The sequence below is a fragment of the Anguilla rostrata genome, chromosome 6 (assembly GCF_018555375.3).
Source record: "Anguilla rostrata isolate EN2019 chromosome 6, ASM1855537v3, whole genome shotgun sequence".
Taxonomy (NCBI): Eukaryota; Metazoa; Chordata; class Actinopteri; order Anguilliformes; family Anguillidae; genus Anguilla; species Anguilla rostrata.
Genome location: NC_057938.1, coordinates 46414452 through 46435999, shown reverse-complemented (window position 1 = coordinate 46435999; position 21548 = coordinate 46414452). Strand labels below are relative to the sequence as shown.

General features: G+C 42.3%; 1 protein-coding gene across 8 annotated transcripts in view; it reads left to right on the top strand.

The window, feature by feature from the left end:
* The window catches only part of ptprk (protein tyrosine phosphatase receptor type K), a 133343-nt gene that overhangs the window by 78140 nt on the left and 33655 nt on the right, over positions 1–21548 (top strand). For all 8 annotated transcript variants that reach the window (XM_064340031.1, XM_064340029.1, XM_064340037.1 and 5 more), the window contains exons 8-9: positions 17304–17606; positions 21177–21286. In XM_064340031.1, coding sequence (XP_064196101.1) covers positions 17304–17606; positions 21177–21286 — 413 coding nt within the window. The remainder of the gene's footprint in view (positions 1–17303; positions 17607–21176; positions 21287–21548) is intronic.

Genomic DNA, 21548 nt, shown 5'->3' with positions numbered 1-21548 from the left:
GATGAATCATGAATAAAAGTGCATGGACTCTCTGATAGCACACACCTCAATTCGCAAACACGGACTACGCATCATTTAAAATGACCTTCCCCCCACCCCCCACCCCCCACGTTCGGAGGAAAACACATTGCGCGTCAATAAATAATGCCTCGAGTGGAAATGTCGTATTGCGTGGAATTGCGGAATCGTGGTTGTGTATGAAACATTTAACCATGCCGGAAACATCCATTATCATTCACCACAGTTTTTTAAAAAGAAAAAATTATACTATATAAAGAATTATAAAAAGTAGCAAGATTACTTTTTATTCTTTAATTGGGTGGATCAAAGCTTTATTTTGCTCAGGTTTTAGTTTGCTTTGTTTCATGTATGTTATCTCAGTTCAGGTGTTTCAGTATGGAACCTGATTAGGACTTCAACTTTATTTATTTATTTAGCCTGCATGTATGCATGCTCATTCTTGTCATCCCAACAAAAGCATTTCCTGTATATTATCATGCAAGCAAGATGGGAATAGTGTTTCCAGAAATATGTGTTTGCCTAGTATTTTATATGCCCAAATAATACAACACTTTCAAATATATTGAAATGTTTTGTTGCTGTTAGATTTTGTGACCGTGTAAAATACCTATGTCAACACAGGAAGTAAAATTTACTATTGTTCTCAAATCACCCATTTCTGCAGAATATATTCTAAAACCTATTAAATCTGCACAAACCCCCAGGACAATGTGTAGGAAATTTCACCAAAGAATTCAGAGCTTTCACAGGATAATGGCACGTCTCTCATCGTAAACTTTATTTTTTTCTTTTTCTTTTTCTTTTTTTTTTAATCGCAGATTTTTGAATGGAATTTGCCTTGCTGATGGTGAATGGAATTGTTTTGTTTGCCAAACCTATTTGATACAATCTAGGTCATACTTTTTAAAGTTATTAGTTATTGGAAGGTCTTAGCATAGCTCAATATCTAATGATGTTGACACAAAAATGCCTACCCCTTAATGCAAAAGAGATTTAATCTCATCTTGATGAATGAGCCAATAGTATACCATTGTTTCTAGTTTTACGCTATTTAGAGTCAGAACAGAATTGGAAGCAATTGTACCATGCAAATTAAAATTGATCCAAGAGTCACTTGACAAGTTCTGTGTCTTCCGATAAGAATAGTAATCTAATCAGACTACCGTGTAAATTTTATGTTTTCAAGTACTGACTGCCATTTTGTCTTTGGGAATGGCATTGGAGCATGCGATTAAAGTATTTAATTACTATTTAGTGCAAACTATTTTAAATTTAATGTATGCTATGAAATTACCAAATGAGTGCAGAGATGGAAGCCAAAGGGGTGAGATCATTTGAATAGTGAAGGTCTTAAAGAAACTGTGGATTTGTGTCTCTTCAACATCTCCTAGACCTCCATAATCTCACTTTTTTTCCCCTCCCGGTAACGGGGATATTGGAGCTCAGCACTGTTCTCTCAGACTTCACCACGCGGTGTCTCGAGGCCAGGATGCGACACTCTGCAATCGATGCATCTTAAATGGAACCTTAAATGAAACTAATGAGTGGAGGAGCCCAGGAAATTGTTCTCTTAAGCACTAGCAGTGAGTCCATTTGCTAAAGTGCAGGCTCTGCCTGATTATGTGCAAAGCATCATTAGCCGAAAGAACGAGGCTTTTTTTTGTTTAAATGTGTATTTGTTTTGTTTATATATATATATATATGTATGTGTGTGTGTGTGCCTGTATGTGTATATATTTTTTATATATATTTATAGAGAGAGAGAGAAAGACATGACGCTTGATTGAGAGAAAATCTGGTTTGCCGCTTTACATGTAGAGAACTAGAGGTGGTGCCTATTATCTGACTTTTAGGGGATTGTTGATATATTCCAATAATAGCTTTGATATTAGCATGCTACAAACATGCCACAGGGATCTAGGCTGCAAGAGAATATAGGCTGTGGTGCTGTCATTTCGGTGCTGTGATGAGCGTAAGTCCGGATTTCCTGAAGAGATTTGGCTCCGTTTGACAGGGCCACAGCCTTTCAATTTGCAGCCCAGTGCGACTCCCCCCACTGCCCTCCCCCCCCCCCCCACCGTCCCCCGTCCCCCGTCCTCCCTTCACATACAGTGATTGTGTTTATTTTCGCCCATAGATCTAAGCTACATTAAATTAATTCATTAGAGCACGGGCTTACCTGTAGCCCTCTTTAAATTGAAGTGTGTGCCCTTTCAATGATTTCTGTCCAGAGGAGATCTTCTCGCGGCTCAACCGCCGATCGGCAGTCAACCCCGCTGGACCTTGCCATCGCTCTTAGACGAGGCTGGGATGTCTTCTGGTTTTTGAACAGTACTTAGAAGTCTGGATGAGTTTTTCCTCACGAGTGGCATATCTATATGGAATTCCCATAGCCCTAGCGCCTAATAATTCTATACATGTACCTAAGTACAACTAAGTGTGAAGTTGGCAGTCTAAATATATTTTTAAATATATTTGTCTGAGGTAACTATTTAGGAGGTTGCCATTTTATTAACCAATCACAAATCGGGCAAGATGCAGGAAAACCATCTTGGCGTGAACCAGCCACGCATGCCCTTTCTGCTTTCAAGCCACTTCTTTCCGTAGCGTGCACACGAGTTCCGTCTACTTTCGTAAAATAAAGATGGACCCACTGTATGATTGGCTCCTTTATATTTTGTATTGTTACGTTTTCATAGAATCTTCATGCCCGGTAAAATATTTTCAGTCAGGGTTCTTGTAAATACATTCTACAGATTTGGCTTGAAAGTAAAAAAATAAAAATAAAAATAAAAAATGCCCTAGTTTGAATTCTGTGTTTTCTCCTGCTGCTGGGGTGTGCGCAGTTTGGAGGAAGACTCCAGCGAACCGCGTTTGTGGGCGCTGATAAAAGGGGTAATGATTAATGTTTGTTCAACAGTTAGCTGCATCTAATTCCGCGGCATAAACAACGACGCGTTCGTTGGACCGCAGATCCTTTCCGACAAACGTTATGAAGTCACGGGATTATCTGGATGTGAGGGAAAAATGTTATTTAAATGTAAATGACTGCTGATGGTTGAGATCCCGCCACCTATTGTTCAGGACCTTGTTCAACTGCAAAAAAAAATAGAAAGAAAGCATGATCCTTGTCACTGCCTTTGACATGAATTTGAACAGATTTCATTATTGTCTGGAAGTAATAATACCTTAACTAAACCATTGCTGGTTTGAAATCTCTTGTACGAACACAAGGTTCAACACAAGGTTTTGGCTGTTAGAATTACTGTGATGATGTGTGCCTTTCATTTTAGTGTTGCTTTAGTTCTCCTCTGTGAGGAATTGCCACAAATGTCATGAAACACAAACTACCTTGCATTTTTTCCTCTTTCAATGGCAATGCTTTTCTGTTATTGATTTCTTTATAGAATGCCATTTGGTCATGAATGCATCTTGAGTCTGTAGAGCAGTGGTTCTCAACTCGGGCTAGAAAGGGCCAGTGTGGGTGCAGGCTTTTGTTCCAACCAAGTAGTTACACGCCTGATTCTACTAATCAAGGTCCTTAGTAAAGACTCCAAAGGTTGATTAGTAGAATCAGGTGTGTAACTGCTTGGTTGGAACAAAAGCCTGCACCCACACCGGCCCTTTCTAGCCCGAGCTGAGAACCACTGCTGTAGAGGATCTGAGAAACATTGTAACAGTGAACATTTGTACTCTCGAGAAAACCAAGTGTGGAAAAAAAATTGTGCTTGGTCCTAGTTCCCCCCCACCCCACCCCATATTGTACCCGCACCCTTTTTATTGTTTTGCTTCCGTGGCCGGGGTCTGAGATGAATGTGCTCAGCCTTAATGATATGTATTCCCTTTCCTTCATTACCCATAATCCACCCGTGCTAGATCTTACTGTCTGTGTTGACTTTCTACTCTGTTAGAGTGCTTATCAGCTTCTTCACAGGCTGCACAATTTGAATTTCAAAAAAGGCAACTGGATGAATTTGTCACTTGTTGAGCTATAGTACCTGGCCAGCACCTTTCTCCGGTATCTCTCTCTCTCTCTCTCTCTCTCTACCCCTCTTTCTCCTCTTCGCCCCATTCTCCCTCTCCTCTCCCCACCATCTGTATCACTTCATCAGTGGAATACCAAGTTCGATTGTATTACCAGGCTGTTTATAATGCACGGCATATCATAGGAAACTCATGCAGTCGGTCATAACCCTCTATCATCCTCGTTTCCAATGGTAAATAAAGCAGAGCACCACTTTGTAGTTGCATAAAAGTGAGATGATGCCCAGGGTTCTCCCAGGGTTCTTCATCGCATTGACTGTACAATAAGATACCACCTCCCATCATCCTTTGCACACTACTAACAATATTCCATCGGGGGTGGAGAGGGGGTTGGGGTAGATAAATAAAATATGGAATGGATAAATGGCTTTCCTCCATGATGTTTTGCACTTACCATATAGATAATCTATGGTTGTGCCTGGGGATTTATCTCGTCTTCTTTTATGATTTGTGATGATGTTTCTATATCAGGTGTGTGGCTTTAAGCTGTCTCCAGTGTAAATGGGCATGCCCCAGACAGAATTGATCTCATATTTCACCGCTTACAGTAGGTACTGTAGAAGTTATTGCATTGCTCCCATTTCACCCATCACGCTATCCAGAGAGAGGTGATACTACATTGGCACGAATAGGAACTCCCGAAACTGACAGGATGAGTTTTTATTTTTTTTCTTTTTTTGGTGCGTGTGCTGTTGATTGGTCTGGGGCTGAACTCTAGCTCCACAGCATTTCTGCTAATAGGCCTGGGTTTGGAATGGGCATCATAAAGTTGCTGCCGTGGTGTATAAACATACGCTAGCAGTACACATCCCGGTTGCGCTGTGAGAGGTGCGAGAGATACGGAGAGAGCTGAGAAATGGGAACTCCGTCCGTGAGGTGGTAACGTTCCCAGACCTGCTTCTCTCTAATTGTCAGATACTTTGATCTTGGGGAAATCATAACTGTGAAGGCAGCTGAAAGCCTCGCATTTCTCCGCATGAAATTAAAGCTCAAAGACAGATGCAAATGAGCTCAAAGGGAGAGCATGTAGACATGTGTGCGTAGTTAGTGCAAAATATGAAAGGCCTTCTTACAGACTTCACTAAATTCAATTTCTCTGGGTAAAAAAAAATGCACATTTTTGTGATACACCAGCTTCAGAATAATGGGTCTGTTATTATTTTTTTTAATTTCTGAGGTAATCAAAGAAAATATTTTGAATTAGTCTCGCTTATTATATTGCTGAGTATCTACCGAATTGGATCCTTTGAATAGCTAGAATGTACATTGTGTTCCGGCAAATAACGTACCTATTTGGAGAGAGTCACGGAAAGGCTGTCACTGACTCTGCTAATTGAAATTTTTTGTGTGGTACAGATGGTAGGAAAAAAATTCACATCCCCCCCTCCCAATACCATTTTCTTGTGCAGTCGTAACTGTGTAGGTAATTGATATGATACCAGAATAACACACACAGAGTTTCATTTCCCCGGCGGGAATTGTGAGAATTAGTTTTTTACCAGTCCCTAGGGTGGAAACAGACGAAGGCAGTGCTCTCCTCTTTTATTACCATCTCCTCCCTCCCCCCACTTGCCCCCCCCCCCCCATTTTTTTCTCCTCATCCCGAAGAAGTGATTTATTGGAACTTGTCTAGAGAGAGTAAAAGGTGAAATATAATCAAGTTTGGGATTGAGTGCTAAGTTAGTCTGTCCAGATTGATGTTTGATTAGAAAAATCCGGCTGCGCGTTGGAAAAAATATGCCCGGTTCTCGCCTGTGTCGTCCGTGAGGCTTTCGAGTCTTTACAGTTTTTGTTTTAAATTGCGGCAATATGTTTTCTCTGTGACACCGAAGCATCCCCAGAAGTGGAAAGGTTCAGCATTTCCAACCTGGAAGAGAAGTGACGAATCACTGTGGTTATCTGCAATGGGAGCCAATATCTCACCAATGGCGTCCTCCGCTGATGGTTTTATGGTGGTAAAATGGTGTGGAAAATGATCCTGACTGAGGAGAGGTGCCCTGTGGTCTGACTTGATGGAGGAGACAAAGATTAGAATGTAAGGTTTGCCAGTTTTATCACCTGACAGAAATCAAATGCTCACACAGGTGGTAAATGGTGACAGCTGAGGATGAAATGTGGTTGTCATCCCTGTTTTCCATCAGTCCATAGCCAACGTAGAGAGACTATGTTTTGCATGTTTTACGAATACGCTTAATGTTTATTGTGTTATTAAGCTCATTTACCATTTAGTATATGGAGGAGGAGGGGATGTAGATAAATTTTAGCAGGAACAATGCTTTCCTGTCGGCATCTTCCTATTTTAAGAGTTCATATATTATAGGGCTCTTTTCATACAGCGGAAAGATTTTAGATGCCAAGCTTTATGGTTTCCAAAATGATTGCATTTACACTATTTTAAGCAAGTAATGTCAAAGTTGTACAGCAAAGGGACAAAATAATAATAATAATAATAATATTTTAAAATAAATAAATCTGATATCACCCTATAATTCTAAGCTCTTGACTTACTCTCGGTCACTCCCTAGTGTATTCTGTTTGTTTGCATCAAAGGCTTTCGGATGCTCGACTAATCAGGGCAGTGGCCAGAGAAAGTGCCGCATGAGCCAAATCACTGGAAAAATCACCTGCTAAGAAAAGACCCAACAACCATTTCTGGTTGTTGATTGCCATTAAGAAACCTCACCACCATATCCAAATGGTTAAAAAAAGAAGAACTACAGCAGTGCCAGCTTTGGCTTCGCAATCACTGATTAGTAGGCAGGTTCCGATTCACTCCCAGCGTGAATCGCCAGTCAACCAATGGCCGTCATCATAGACTGAGCTGCCTTGCTGTGAGAGTGCCGAGACTGGTGTTGGAACAGGAAGTGGATGTTGTGTTCATTATATTAAAGCTCAAAAATCCATATGTCTCTACTTCGGCCCCACGTTGTTTCGTCTTGAATCTTTTAGCTGAGATCTAGTGCAGTACGGTGTCACAGTGCTTTAAGATTCTGTGCTGTTTATTTGTGAAGACAAAGGATTTGGGTCCCCCCGCAATCTGTTTTTGAAACCCATTAAGGGCCAAGGAAAGATTTCAAGCCTGATAGCAGAAAGCATATGATGCTGAAGGCTTAACATAATCCTGTACTCCATGCAGTCCAGCAGTGCAGGTTGGCTTTTCCTAAAGTGAAACTAGTTCATGAGAGCCTTGGCTTCCAGGGATGTTTACTGTTTCTTTTTTAAAATTTTGTATTTTGCTGCTTCATCGCATCGACAACTCAAGACATTCTGTATTGTTATTTTTAAATTATGCACCACTGAAATGTTCATGTGGCTTAAAGTAATTAGCGATTATCAACCAAAATATTATTAATCATATTATATATTTTCAATTAATTTGTTGTGTTGGGGAGTAGCTTAACTACATGTAGCTACGTTAGTAGTTTAATTCCATTTTGCTGGTAGTTCAACTACATTCAAAATGGTTGTCATAATTAATTACTTTCTTAAATACTTTCTTTTGAGGTGTAGTTAACTACTGGAACTACCAACTGCTTTTGGCCATAAACAATTTTTTTTTTCCAAACCCCTGATCATATACCACCTCCCTTCTCTCTTTTTTCTCTAATCCTGATTGGTGAGAAGCACTCCACTCCACTGTAGTTGCCAATGATCCACTGCACATTTGCGACACATTGCTGGTTCTTCCTACTGAGCTGTATGGAGGTTCTCCCTATGTGCAAAAACAGAGCATTGCTGGCTCAGGTGCATTATGTCTCGGGAGTGTGATAATATTTTACATTTTATTTTAAGTAGTTTGAACTATAGTTTTTGAGTAACTGTCGTTTCGCGAGCTACATTTCTTTTTTTGGTAGCTTGGCTATAGTTCAAATACTTTCAGTGAGAAGTAGTTTGTATAGCTATGCTTTCAACATTGTTTCTCCAACACTGTTTATTTGAAATTTGCAAGGAAAAAGTACGCCACATTAAACACTGCTGTTTTAACAGTAAGTCTACAGTAGCACCAAAAAAAGCACCCATTGTCAGTGGATCATCCAAAAATTACCCCCCCCCAAAAAAAAAAAAAACTGGATCAGAGCCACTACAATCTTAAAGGGCATTGCCTCTATTGCTTGTAGCTCCCTTAGCCACCGTTGTTCTGCATATGTGTATATATCTACATATATATAAGATCTGTATATATGGATATTGACACGGTCCAGATAAGTAATGTAAAGTTTGAATATTGTGCACTGGGGTTGATGGGGGAAAAGCATTTAGCTAGTCTAATTGGATTTTTTTCAAATTTAGCAAATTAACAACTTTCCATTATGCCTGGGAAAAAATGTAGAAAGATTGATTAATTTCAGTTTGATAATTAACAGATGGCAGCGAACATTATGAATTCATCTCTTAAGCCAAGCGCATTTGGCGGCTGTAATTGCTTTACAGGTGTTTACCCTGTTTCCATCAGCATTCCAGACAGTCTCGAAGCGTTCTTTGTGTGCTAAACTGACTGGATGACAGTCGTTTCAGGTTGAGCAGGAGCTCTGAAACTCAGGGTGTTAAATTTAGCATCCGGAGCAGAGAGGACGTCTGGGAGGATTTCCAAACTGCACTTTCGCCGACTTCCGAAGCAGGCTACCTCTTCTGCGTGAAAATCCGTTGACTCTGATTGATTGATTCTGCGTATGTTAATCTGTGTTATATCAGGCGCGCCCTTTCAGGAGATAAAGGCATTTTTAAGTTTGACATTTTCTTTTAAATTGATTTCTTAGGAAATTAATTTTTTTTTTTTTTTTTGTTTAGTTTAAAAAAAGATTCACAATTGCCTGCCAAAGATGCTTTGTATTGAGCCGGTCGAACAAGTTATTTTTGCTTTATTGTTGGATATGGTTTTGTTTTCTTTTTTTTCTGTTGTTGATGTGTGGGAGTCATGCTTATATTTCTCCCGGTTAAGTAACTAACGCACCATTAGCTAGATGTAAAGTCTAATTCGCTGGAGGTTTATGTTTCTGAAACGCACCGCATTAGAAACCCCCAGCGACGGGAGCATCCTGGCGTTCCTCTCAACATTCAGCATTCCACAGGGAGCAACCAGAGCCTCTGAAAAACGCAATTAAAAATAAATGATATTGGATTCACCCCACCCTGTCACTGGGGTTTAAGAAAGCTTTATTGGCAAAGCTTTTTTTATGGAGCGAATCGCTTTGTCGTTTGATGGGAAATTGAATTGTGGGAAATGTGTGGGCAGCTGGCTGTTGAATTGGCCGCTGTTTCGTCCCCACTCTCCCCCTCCCCCATCTGACCCCCCCCACCCCACACCCCCACACCCCCCCCCCCCACCACACACACACACACTCTCTCACACACATGCACCAACATCAATGGGGTCGCCCCTGGAGAGCACAGGAAACTACACAGAGGCAGGGGTAATGGAGAGGTAAACGCTGTAAACAGCACCGTTATTAATGCTTTAATTTCAAAGTCCTGCTTACAAGCAAGTACATTTTCTCCCGAGCCATCCATTTTCCCGCTCCCCTTGCCTATCAAGCGGGCTGTCAGGACCGTAGAGAGGGAACAGCCTGCAATAAGAACCCAGGAGTGGGAAGACGACCTGGAAAATAAAAAGATACTTGTCATTTCAATGAGCTGCGCCTCAAAGTTGCCTTCGCATTTATCATTTGACCCAACCATTTTGATCAATTAAGTGGGATGTTTTATATTACCCATCCTTCTTTTTAATATTGACTATTGAAGAGGGGGGGGAAAAAACTGGAGGAGATAATGGAGCACTTCTATCCGAGTTTATTTATAGCTGAACAAAACCTAGCCATGTCCTCTTGGTGACGAGAAGACGTAGCGTGCGCTTGATGGTGACTGTCAGGTCTTAATTTTAAAGTGGATGACAGCAGTTAGTTTTAAAGCATCTCTCGGGCCTAAAAAAGTGGAAAATAATCTGGTTCTGTCTCCGTCTGAATGATGAAAAACAAATTACACCCAGGTAGTGAGAGATCAACCGCAATAGAGAGAACAAATTAAATTGATTCCCAGATTGCTTCATTCTGAAGTATCCTTGCAAAGACAAGGCTCTTCTCCTTTCCTTTCCAAAATGTCTCCTTGAGGGGGTGAAAGCGTCATGGTTGTAAGGAAATTTCAATAGATTGTTTAGACCCAGAAGTTGCGCCTTTGAGTTAAAGGTGTTTATTGCATCACCTAGTTGAAGTGCCGCATGTTCTTTGAATGGTTCTTGATTATTCTCTTAAGGGCATTTAAATGTAATTTTTTTCTCTTAAGACTACATCTTGAGCTCAGTCATGATGTAGATAATCTGTTGTTAAGTGTAAGTGTTGTTTTTTAGTGGGTGTCTGAAGTCCATATATTTGAAATGCTTGTGTATTGTTATACTGTCCTGAATTCCACTCTCACCTCATCAGTTAGGAACCATGAAATAAATTCAGTATTTTCATTTCAGCATTTTTACTGTGGGATTAACACAGACTCGAACGCTCGGTGTTCTTTTGCTTAACTGTTCAAATTATACCCCCGTTTGCTATTAGCTTTACATCTCCAGTAACCCAGAACCATCTATTCACCATAAACTATGGTGACCATATATTGGATTTCAACAACAGAGGATGGGCAACAGGGTGCAATAAACATAATACTAAGGCTGTTTGTTTGTATAATATATGTATGGTCTATGGAATGAGCAAAACCTAAGCGGACATTTTTAGAAATTTATAAATACCGCCTGGATGGATATTTTCAGTCCCGAAAAAGAGGAAATATCCAGAGATATGCGTCTTTTCAGCCTACAACCATTCATATTCACCCTGTAGGCCTACAAGTTCTCCAGCACAGCCTAGCAGAGTTCAATTTGATTGTTCCATGTCAAAATCGGTGTGCATAATCCTCCGTCACATTTTTTGGAGGCTGTTTACTGCCCCCACCCCACCCCATGGTGATGAAGGAATGGCAGGCCTGGTGCCGTGAAATTTTCGAGAAGCGGCAGCAGTCATTTCAGCTGCACGTGTCATTGTCATCCCCAGAGATAAAGGCCTCCACCGTTCTGCTCCAAAATGTTTTACCCGGGTATTTCGGTGGCGTTTATTTATTTATTTATTTATTTATTTTCATTGGGAAGCTATTGTCTCTGCTAGATAGCGCTGTTGAAGCTTGGAATTTATTACGTTGCGCAGTGAGGTTTTTGTCCTGGTTTTCTACGCGCCAGTCAGTGGAGTGAGGGGCTGCTTGCTTTATAGGCTCCGCCCATTTCCGCTTTAGGAAGGGTCATGCCGCAGCCCGCTCTCCGTCATACAGCGGTATTTACACGTTTTTACGGGTTTTTCAGACGAGTGTGCAGTCGGTGCTGTAGGAGGTGTACGCGTCGTGTTGTAAATGAAGGAAGTAGTCTGTCCTGATCATCGGCCTCCTCCTTAGATCCCTTCTCGCCTGAAGTTACTGCGGCTGAAGTAGTTAAGAAACAAGTTTTGACAGGTAGCGCATGAGTGTGCTGATAATTTCTTCTTTATAGTGCGCGCACAGCACCCCCAGCCCTGTTCTAAAGCCACAATTAAATATATTAAACTGGGAAATCAACCGTGTTGTTTACAGGAGCTGTACTGCGGTCAAAATGTATCATTATCTTGACACGTGCTCCCAAACATATGCCTGGATAACAGGGGGGGAGGGTTCAAGAGATTAGAGGGAACTTGCCCCTGACTGCCCCTGCAAGCCTCCTGCTGGCTGGCCCCCAGTAAGACACCCTCATTATCTTGGAGCTCATTAATGTGGAAATGACTGGTGCCAAGTACTGTAGGTGTCTGATTGAAATCACTTTTTATTGTAGTACAGTGCCCAGGGTTTGTAACATTTAAGCTATGACCAAATAACAGTGGAGATACAAATCCACAGCTGAGTTAATGTTGCATTAATAGTGTTTTTGTCATGTATTGTTTTTATTATTACAGTTGATTTGTTAATTTATTTCCATACCAATGTATACTATTTATATTTTCATAATAATCTGACTAGTTATAGAACTTATTTCTGTAATTGCTCATACTGATATTATTAGTATCAAATGTGGCTTTTGACAAATTCTTTTTTGTGCTTTTGCTAGAAGTTGCAATTTCTCACCCCTGTTGAGAGAGGAATCCATGGACTGTATTTGGGTTGTGATTCTGCCCACATGAAAACATGGACAATATTTCAGTTTCTAATATAAATAAGTACTGCTCAGCAAGAGGCTCGATAAAAAGGGGGTTTGGCATTTTCTTTGGAGGAAGATTATGGAACATGGAATGTTTAATTATATCATTACAGTATGCACTGTTCTTATTGTGACTATGATTTCATGTTCCTATTATTGACTTTATTTAGTGGTCAGTGAGGAGATGCATCGTGGTGCTTTAGAAAATGGTGCTAAATTAGACATAGAAGCAATGTGCAGTGCATTACATGCAGCTTTTATGCGCTGCTACAGCTTTTATGCACTGTAGCTTTTAATATATCATGCACACTTACAGTATAATACACAGCCCTTGACAAGTAGTAATATTATGCAATTTAATATAGCAAAAACTGCCATATCACATATATTTCTGTTTGTTTCCATTTCCTGCCCTTTTTTGCTGCTTTTTTTATTGGAATAAACTGTGCTTTCATGGCCAGTTGATTCAGTCCCTATCATCAAGTGCTTCTTTTGACGACCCCCAAAGGCCACCCGCGATTGTCATTCAGTATCATGGACGACAAGTCCAGAATGACTCTGAGCTATTTGCAGCTTTAACAGTTCTTTTAATCTCACGCCACTTCAAAAATTATGAAAAAAATAAGATGTTAAGAAAGCAGCCTATGCAATGGTGATCGGTGGTAGAGTGATGTTTAGTTGCTGAACAAAATAATATTTTGCTTGCCACAAAGTGAAAGCCAGTTAGACAAACCTAGCTAGCGAAATCACTTGAAGTGGCGGGCGTAAGTATCTAAATATATTTAGATGTTTATATTTTTAAAACCGCATGCAAACCTGTTCAACTTTAGGCTGATTTGGAACCTCCATTTGGGTTCAAAATGCAGAGGACGGTCCATTACGGATCTCTCTAATTTGGTTCCTGGTTTTAAAATGGCCTATTTTCTTTGTCAATCACTTTTAACATGCTGTGGTCTTGGGATTGCTGTCTGGCTTTGTCTCAAAAGTCTTTCCCTCTGAAGTGTCGACTTTTTCCCTGTCGTTTGGGGTGTGGCGTTAAGAGTCACTGATTTGCATTCTTCTTTGTATTCAGCTAGGGGTGTGTCAAAGGAAGGATCCTATACTGAAACAGTCAGTGAATCTGACAAAATTGCTTGAACACTCTGAATCAAATGTTATATTTGGCCATGGAATAGTTCTTGGACTAAGTCTTTAAAATTGAGGGGAAGCGAAGTAGCAAACATTTTTTATAATTCACGTTTCTGTGGTCACTGTAACTTTATAAAGACCTGCCTGGTCGAAACAGTCTCTGTGTGGCACTGTTAATGGGTTCTATTTTGGGGAAACAATTTTTTTAAATCCTGCCTTGGAAAAGAAGCTTATTGTTGAACAAACAGGGCATCTACAATGTTATCCCCGACTAACAGTAGCCCATATTTTATTCAAGTGGTGATTTAAATGTCTGTTGGGTCCACTTCTCTGCATTCCTCTTACACGTCAGATAGGGTCCCTCTCTAGAATCTGGTTCCTTTAGTCTTTTTGGGCTTTATGTCAAACATCCATGGGGTTCATGCTGGACTTTTTTTTAAATGAATGTGCGAAATAAGATAACGAACGAATTGTTGCTCATCGGAGAAGTGGCCTACGCAAAGATTTGCTTTTGTTTAGACGTCAGTAATCAATTTGCCATCGCAATCAATTATTCACAGAGTCCTGATTATGCACAGAGGCAAAAACCAAGCTCTTTAATTTTAATTTCATTCCAGTTGTGTCCTGATGAATATGCCCAAGTACCCATTACGAGGGATAATCGCGCCGTGGTTTTCAGAGGAAGCGCGTCTCTGCCCTCACCCTTTTAAAATGGCTCCTTCCTCTTTGAACATACTAATGTGCCTCCTCAGCTCTGAGTAGCTTTATTCTACAAGAGGAACAAGTTAAGGGAGGTCACACCTTTTATAATCACTCTGGCACTCTGGCCTCCCTGCAGACAATACATCTACTTTTAATTTAAGCTTTTTGAAAACGCTTTGGGATTTCGGCGTCCGAGCTGTTGGAATCGATGAAATTTATTATGGAGGGATGTCTAATCTGTAAAGTTAATGCGGGACTTCACGGCTATTGATCAGCACCGAAGGGTACACAAGCTGTTAATCATGGACCAAGGCGACGGAATAAACAGCAACGATGTGGGAGAGACAGGTAATTGTCTCCCGTGCAAATATTATCGCTCCTCGGCTGTACGGACGTGCTAGAAGTTGATGGGGCATGGGAAGTCAGGCAATTCATTTCTGCCAGAATGTCTTATTGCCTTGTTGACATTTAAATTGATGGGCGATGTCAGAGATTTTACAAATGTATTATTTTTTTTTACTTTGATCGTCATTCAAATTGGATGCTTATAAATGGACTTTGCTGAGCTGTTTTTTGGAATGACACTAGTTGTACCCCCCACCCTCCCTCCCCCAAAAGCCATTTTAGAATGAGACTAAATAAGTTTGGTCATTATTTAATATTTCCCAGAAGGACACCTGGGCTGAAGCTTGATCAATGTAGGCTATTTACAGATCGCACCATTTAGCAGATGATTCTAACATGTTCCAGTCTGGAACTGGATCCTTGTATTTTTCTACAGTAGCATTTCTGTCAAAAATGGGTAGAAGTTTCTGTGGAAAAATACAAACGAAACAAACGAAAACACACGCATACAGTTGTTAATGGTGCGTTTGATTCGGCCACACATACGAGCAAACGCTGTCATTATCTCAGGAGCGTCTCGACTTAACCTTCCTTTTCGTGTCCGCCGTGCCAGCTTGTGGCCCTGTCTCGGTTTAATACTTTCGTGTGCCGTGTGCGAATCTGCAGAAATGGCTCGCTGTCACAGCCTAGCCTCCAATGTTTTATGCATTCCACTGTGAATGACAGCCAGATAATGACTTGTTGTAGGTAAAATGGACCTTTGGGGGGTGCGTGTTTTGCCCTTATCTCTTTTTTTTTTTTTTTTTTTTTTGGCTTTGCCATGCTTTTTTTGTTTTCCACAATTATCTCTGAGTAAGTGTAAATTGCCCCTGCAGGAAGGGCTTTCGGTATTGAACTATCATGTCACAGGCTGGGAAGTAAAGGGGGCAGGGGGAAAGGCAGAAATTGAATTTTGTTCTCCTTGTTCTCGGGGTATTTATTAAATGCTCGTAACGTCAAGAGGGAGACAGCGGGGTCAACAGGTTGGGCCCGGCTGCTTTTTCTCCATTACGGATCACCCGTGGCCGCGGCGCGAGCGATTCCCCGCCACTCTGGGCCGAGCGAGCCGCCGACCGGCTACTGAATAAGTCACGACGAACGCTTTTTCATCATGCGCCGTCATCCGCCGCACCGCTCGGAATTATGCTCCGGTGAGAAGCGGTGACAATTTGAAAATTACCGCGGCACCCTTACCGGTGCAGGCGATAATTCGTTTTAGTCAGATTTTTTTTTACGATTCCTCGGCCTTATTGCTTGCGTCTTCTGAAATGATTTAAAAGCAGTATGTGCCCATCGCAGTTATTCAGGAGGATTCTGGTTAAATAATACGAGAGATATAGTAGGCCACATGGACACGGTCAATTTCCATCTTTCTCCGTTGAACAGAATGAACTGTCCCCACGTTCCCCTACTTTTATTCCGATTTAATTTTAATTACACTATGAAGAACAGACTTTGTCATGCAGAGCTCATCAAAGCGCAAGCGATTGAAGTGAGAGTGAGATATATAATAAGGGAGAATTTATAATTTGGCTGCAAGAGTTCAGTTTTGCCTTGTAATTTGTCTGTACCTAAAAACAAGAGTATAAATGGAGCACCACACCTACTGTAGCTGTCTCTTTTGTAATCTTTTTTTAAGTGTTTTCTTTTTTTCTTAATCTGTCTTACATTTGGATCTGGGCACCTTTTGTACCAAAACATGCTTTGTTACTGCAGTGGTTACAAGCATTTATCTGAGCCTGGGCTACCTGTGCCATGAAATTGCTTGATGTATAAATACGTGCCTGGGATCCTTGTCCACACTAGTCCAACTCCAGCTCCATAATGCCATAAGTGCCAGTTAGTGGAGCGAAAAGTGTGGTTAAGCCATGGGGCGGAGTCAACTAACAACCGTCTGGTGTCTTGGTGGAAATCTAATTGGCATTTTTTTAAAACTGGAAATTCTAACCATTTCTAAAGCAGCAACCTGGAGTACATCTGTTGGCTCAACAAGACCACACGATTTTCCCAGGAGGTCTCCCATCCAGGTTCTAATAAAGATTGGGTTAAGCGTTTGTTCGGAGTGCAGCAAATTGACGGAGGGTAGCACAGCTGCTGGAGATCGGTGAGCTTCTGACACGAACATTGGCCAATCAAGTACCAATGGAGGACAACTGTCTAGAAATAAAGTTGACCTCAACACCTCTGCCCCCCCCCCCCCCCCCCCCCACACACACACACTCCACTTCTTGTGATTTCCCTGGCTGCAGTGACAGCCTGTTACAATAAGAATGGTAAGGCGAACAGCAGCATTTTCATCATGGCCCTTATCAGGTGGGTAAATTGGACTATTCGAGTAATTAGTACCCAGCATGGCGTGGTGGCTTGATGGATTGTAGGTCAGATTATATTGACTCTCTCCGGGGGTGATATATTGGCTAATTTAGCGGCTCTTAAAATGCCTGCGAGTGTCGTCCTGGTCAGTCTTCCAGCATCTGCTCCCTGGGTTTCTAGGTGCCAGGCGTGGTTTACGTTGCTCATTTGCTTCCCCCCGCCCCCCCTGCCCCCCCTTGCTAGCATTGACATTGAATCCTGATAATGGGCTCATTATTGGGACCCGGATATTTACTGCCGTGACAAATGAAAAGGAGACTGACTCGCAATGCGCGATTGACGCCGGGCTGAAGGACAGTCGTCAGCAACTGTAAACGCGTCCTGTTGGCGAGTGTCCAAAACGGAACAGATTTGCTCGTTCTGCTGTGTCCAGGATATTTTCTCTTGTTGATACCTGTGTGTTGTTATGCGTGTGCCTTGAGGCCGTGTGTAACGTTCTACCTGCCCTCTCTTGTAGAACCAATGAGGACTCCCAAGAGCCTGAAGATCGCCGAGACCCAAGCCAGGTTAATTGCCGTCGACTGGGAGTCTCTCGGCTACAACATCACCCGCTGCCACACCTTCAACGTCACCATCTGCTACCATTACTTCGGCGCCAACAACGAGACCAAGGCCGACTGCCTGGACATGGACCCCAAAGCTCCGCGGCACGTGGTGGGGAACCTGCCCCCCAACACCAATGTCAGCCTGAAGATGATCCTCACCAACCCGGAGGGCCGCAAGGAGAGCGACGAGACCATCATACAGACGGATGAGGACGGTATGTGTGACCATGAGGATGGTAACCGTGTGAACGCACACTCACACTCACACACGCACACACACACGCACAAAGGACTCGCACTTATCCTCACTTAGCAGAGCCTTTTTTAGGATCCGCTGGCATAAGTGATGGATAAAATAACTGCACGCAGAGGTTTAATGTTAGTGCATCTTTTATTGCAACTTAGAATAGTGTATTTAATAATTCATTTGAATAAACTTTTAAACTGGGCTGTACTAAGTGGTATGTCTGGCGAATTGTGCCGCTTTGTACATACCTGTGTGGTTGCCAACAGCCTAGGTCAATAACACTACTGAAAATTATATGTCTAGTGTAATGAAACTGGCTGAATTGTTCAATTAGTTAACATGTGCTAACACAACAGGATTCAATCAGCCATATTGTAGTTCTCACTGAAATTTTGGAATAACCATTTTTTTGTAGTGCATATTTTCCTTCTTAGCCATATATTTCTAGCCAGCTAGCAGGCTAGCCTGGGAGGGTTCTGTTGCTTTTGGCGGTGGGCCTCACTTCAAACATGCTTGCTTTTATCAGACAGAAAATTGCCACTTGCCTTTTAAAAATCGGTGAAATGTGCAAACCCTGTCGTGTTAACTGCATATGACAGCATCTTTCAAGTGAAAATGTATCCTTATATATTCTTTGGAGACAACCCTGTAGTATTATAACCAAACTATATGCTACGACCACACTGTTTTGCTGTATATCTCATACGCAGGTTTGCCAACCCTCACATTTTTAGCATGAGGAAGGCTGTCAGGCATATTATGTATGAGCTCACAGGACAACGTGCGATTGGTTGATAAACATAACAGCATTACAGAGAGACAGACGATTGGCTGCCTGTCTTCGCCAGCACCCACCCCCATCCACGACCTGAATCCCCCCCCCCCCCAGACGCAATAAATCTTACTCCAGCCAGCTGACCAAAGTTGCCAACCCTGCAGTATACTCACCATAGTACATTCTATGTATACTTTTGTCAAAATATGAAAAATATATACTGTTCTTATATTCTCAGTCACTTTCAATTATACATAATTTAAACCTCGGTTGCACACATGCTCACTGTGCTGTACGATATAACCACACACACACACCACAGTTTATTTAATCTTTCTCTTCTGCTCTATGTGACTGGCCGGCTTTAAATAAAGGGCTCAGTCACGTCAGTTGGCACACGTATCCCACATCCCCCCCTCCCCTCCTCCCCCTTTTGGAAATAATGGAAAACTTACAGCCGTACAGAGTCCAAACGCATTCAGGCGGTCTTTCATGTGCCTAAAAAAAGGAGTGTGACAGAACTAACAAGCTATCAGCGAGATGAAACGGATACGCGGCGTCTGGCACTGCGCGTCCAGCGCAGGTGTGTGCCGCGGAAGCTCATTTAAAAGCGGACACGTGTTCCTCCTTTCTTCCTCTAAAACGGTCACTCGCGAGAGAGAGGGGGGCAAGAAAGTGCCGAGATAACGGGGGGGGGGAGGCACGCCGTGAATGTTAAGCCCGAAATGAAACGACCAGCGTGCGTTCATGCAGATGGCCGGGCCCTATCTCTCCGCCTCTGCTATGTTATCCCTTGAAGTGCCCCCTTTTTTAATCTCTTCTCGTCGCGTGAAAACCGGGAGATAGCATGCGAGGAGACCGAGCCCGCTCCAATGCCTCGCCCGGAATTAATGCAAAACCTTTCTTTAAGCAAAGTTTCGGCTCCAGCTTTTAACTTGTGCGCACCTGCCAAGCTGGAGCTGTTGAATCTCATTCAGGAATCGGGTGCACTGTGGTTTGCTCTGGGCGAGACTGCGTGCTGACTGTGTCCCACATGCAGCACACCTTTGTCTTGTAGGTGAGAGAGACACAGAGAAAACCCATGCAAACTGTACTTTTACTTCACGGTTAGCATTTATTCAGACCGATTAGCGGTGTAAACACAAGTGCAATGGTCATGGATCGACGATCAGTAATTCTAAAGAGGGGGGGGGGAAGTTTAGCCCCTAGAGAGATGGCAAGTGTAAGAATTGGAGTCTACATCGACAACTTCTCAAGTACCCCATTGAACATTGAACTCAGTTATACAAACAAGAGCAAAACTACCCGAGTGAGCATTAAACTACATTAAGTGAGCAGCAGCTAAGAACCACAGGCTCAGAAAACAAACAAAAAAAGGTATGGGCTTAGTTTAAAACAGTATGCTGTGCACTGGTTTCTCCTGTTATGCAAACCTTTACTGAACGTTTAGTGTCCTTGTTTTACACGAATATGGAGCCTTCTCTATCTGTAGTGCTTTATCCCCATTCAATCACCGAGCTCACGGTTAGTACATACTGTTGGAAAAACAACAGCAAACAGTCTTAAGTTACAGACGCAGACAAAGCGTTGCAGCTATAGTCAAGAAAAATCCACCTGAATCAGTCTGAATAAATAAATAAATTATGGAGGAATAAGTGCGTGTGCACTTTTCTGCGATGGCGAGGCTGATTCGCTGACACAGATTTGGTGCGGAGAAGCCGACCTGTCTTCAGGCAGGCTAGAGAAAGCCTTGGTAAACGGTCCCCTCGAATCAAGTCTGGAGACGGCAGACACTTGCACTGCCTCGGGCTGCCTTCATCAGACGGGGCTCCCGCGGAGCTGGTCATGTGACCGGGTCACGCCGCAACACCCTCGGCGTGATTCGAAGAGAGGGCTTTTCAGACGCTGCCGGACTGGGCCGAGCTGACGCAGCCGCCGCGCCGCGTCCGGGCTGACTGGTTATTCAGCCAACGTTATATTCAGACTCAACTAACCGCCACCTGATGACCCTGCTGTTTGGTCAGTCAGTGTCTGTGTGTGGACTATTGTATGGCTACAGTTCTTATTGAATGGCTACAGTTCTGAATTAAATAAACTATTCAGTGTTGCATATGAAGCCTAAAGACATTCTACTTCACAATCAGGAACATCTTGTCGGTCTTTGGTGCTACTGATATTTCACTGTGTAAAATCAAGACCCCCATTTCATTGCCAACTTACTGGGCATTTAAATGGCAATGCTAATCAAGTCAATGGTGATAATGGCTCCTCTCTCATATTACTAAAACTTTGGTCGAACGCAGTTGTTTGATGACTTTGTATGAGAGCAAGGAAATTATCAGTTCATTTGTTGGATTAGACAATATATTTTAAGTGGTTTGGAAATATTCTATTTTTATATAAAATCTATATTTACTAGACGTGGTTTGTGTTTTGACACCGAACCTTCTCAAGACTGCGATGGAGTTTTCTTGAAAGGACACACTGCTTCCATTATCTGATTTGGTGTAAATACATTGTGGTGGGCGGAAGAAAAAAAATTCAGTGAAACCACAAATCACATCAGTCCTCCATTCAACGCACTGTCATTGTGGTATATTATTGGGCAATTTTCAACCTGTAGTATTACTGTAAGTGTATACAGTTCAATCAGCGGGGTTGTTACGGGCACCAAAGCTCATAAGTGGTTTTGTGAGAATAGTATTCATTACTGTAGCCTCGCTTTGACTGCATTAATGAATTCTCCTGTCTTCTCTAATGCAGTGCCTGGCCCGGTTCCCAGCCAGTCCATGAAAGCCACACCATTTGAGGATCGCATCTTCCTTTACTGGAAGGAACCACAGGAGCCCAACGGGGTCATCACTCAATATGAGGTAATGAAAAACTGGCCAGGGCCTGTCCGACGGGAAAACACTGTCCAGCCAAGGTACACACACACACACGCATGCACACACACGCACACACACACCCACACGGCTTCTATATCCAACACCCGTTTCACATCATTTGTAAAACTTTGTATCCAGATGGAACCCGAACCGCTTCGCTGAAATAGCCTCGCTCGTATGTCATACTCGGGTGAAACGGTGAAACAGACCTAAAAATGTAGGTCAACGACACGTCCTGTGGGGACAT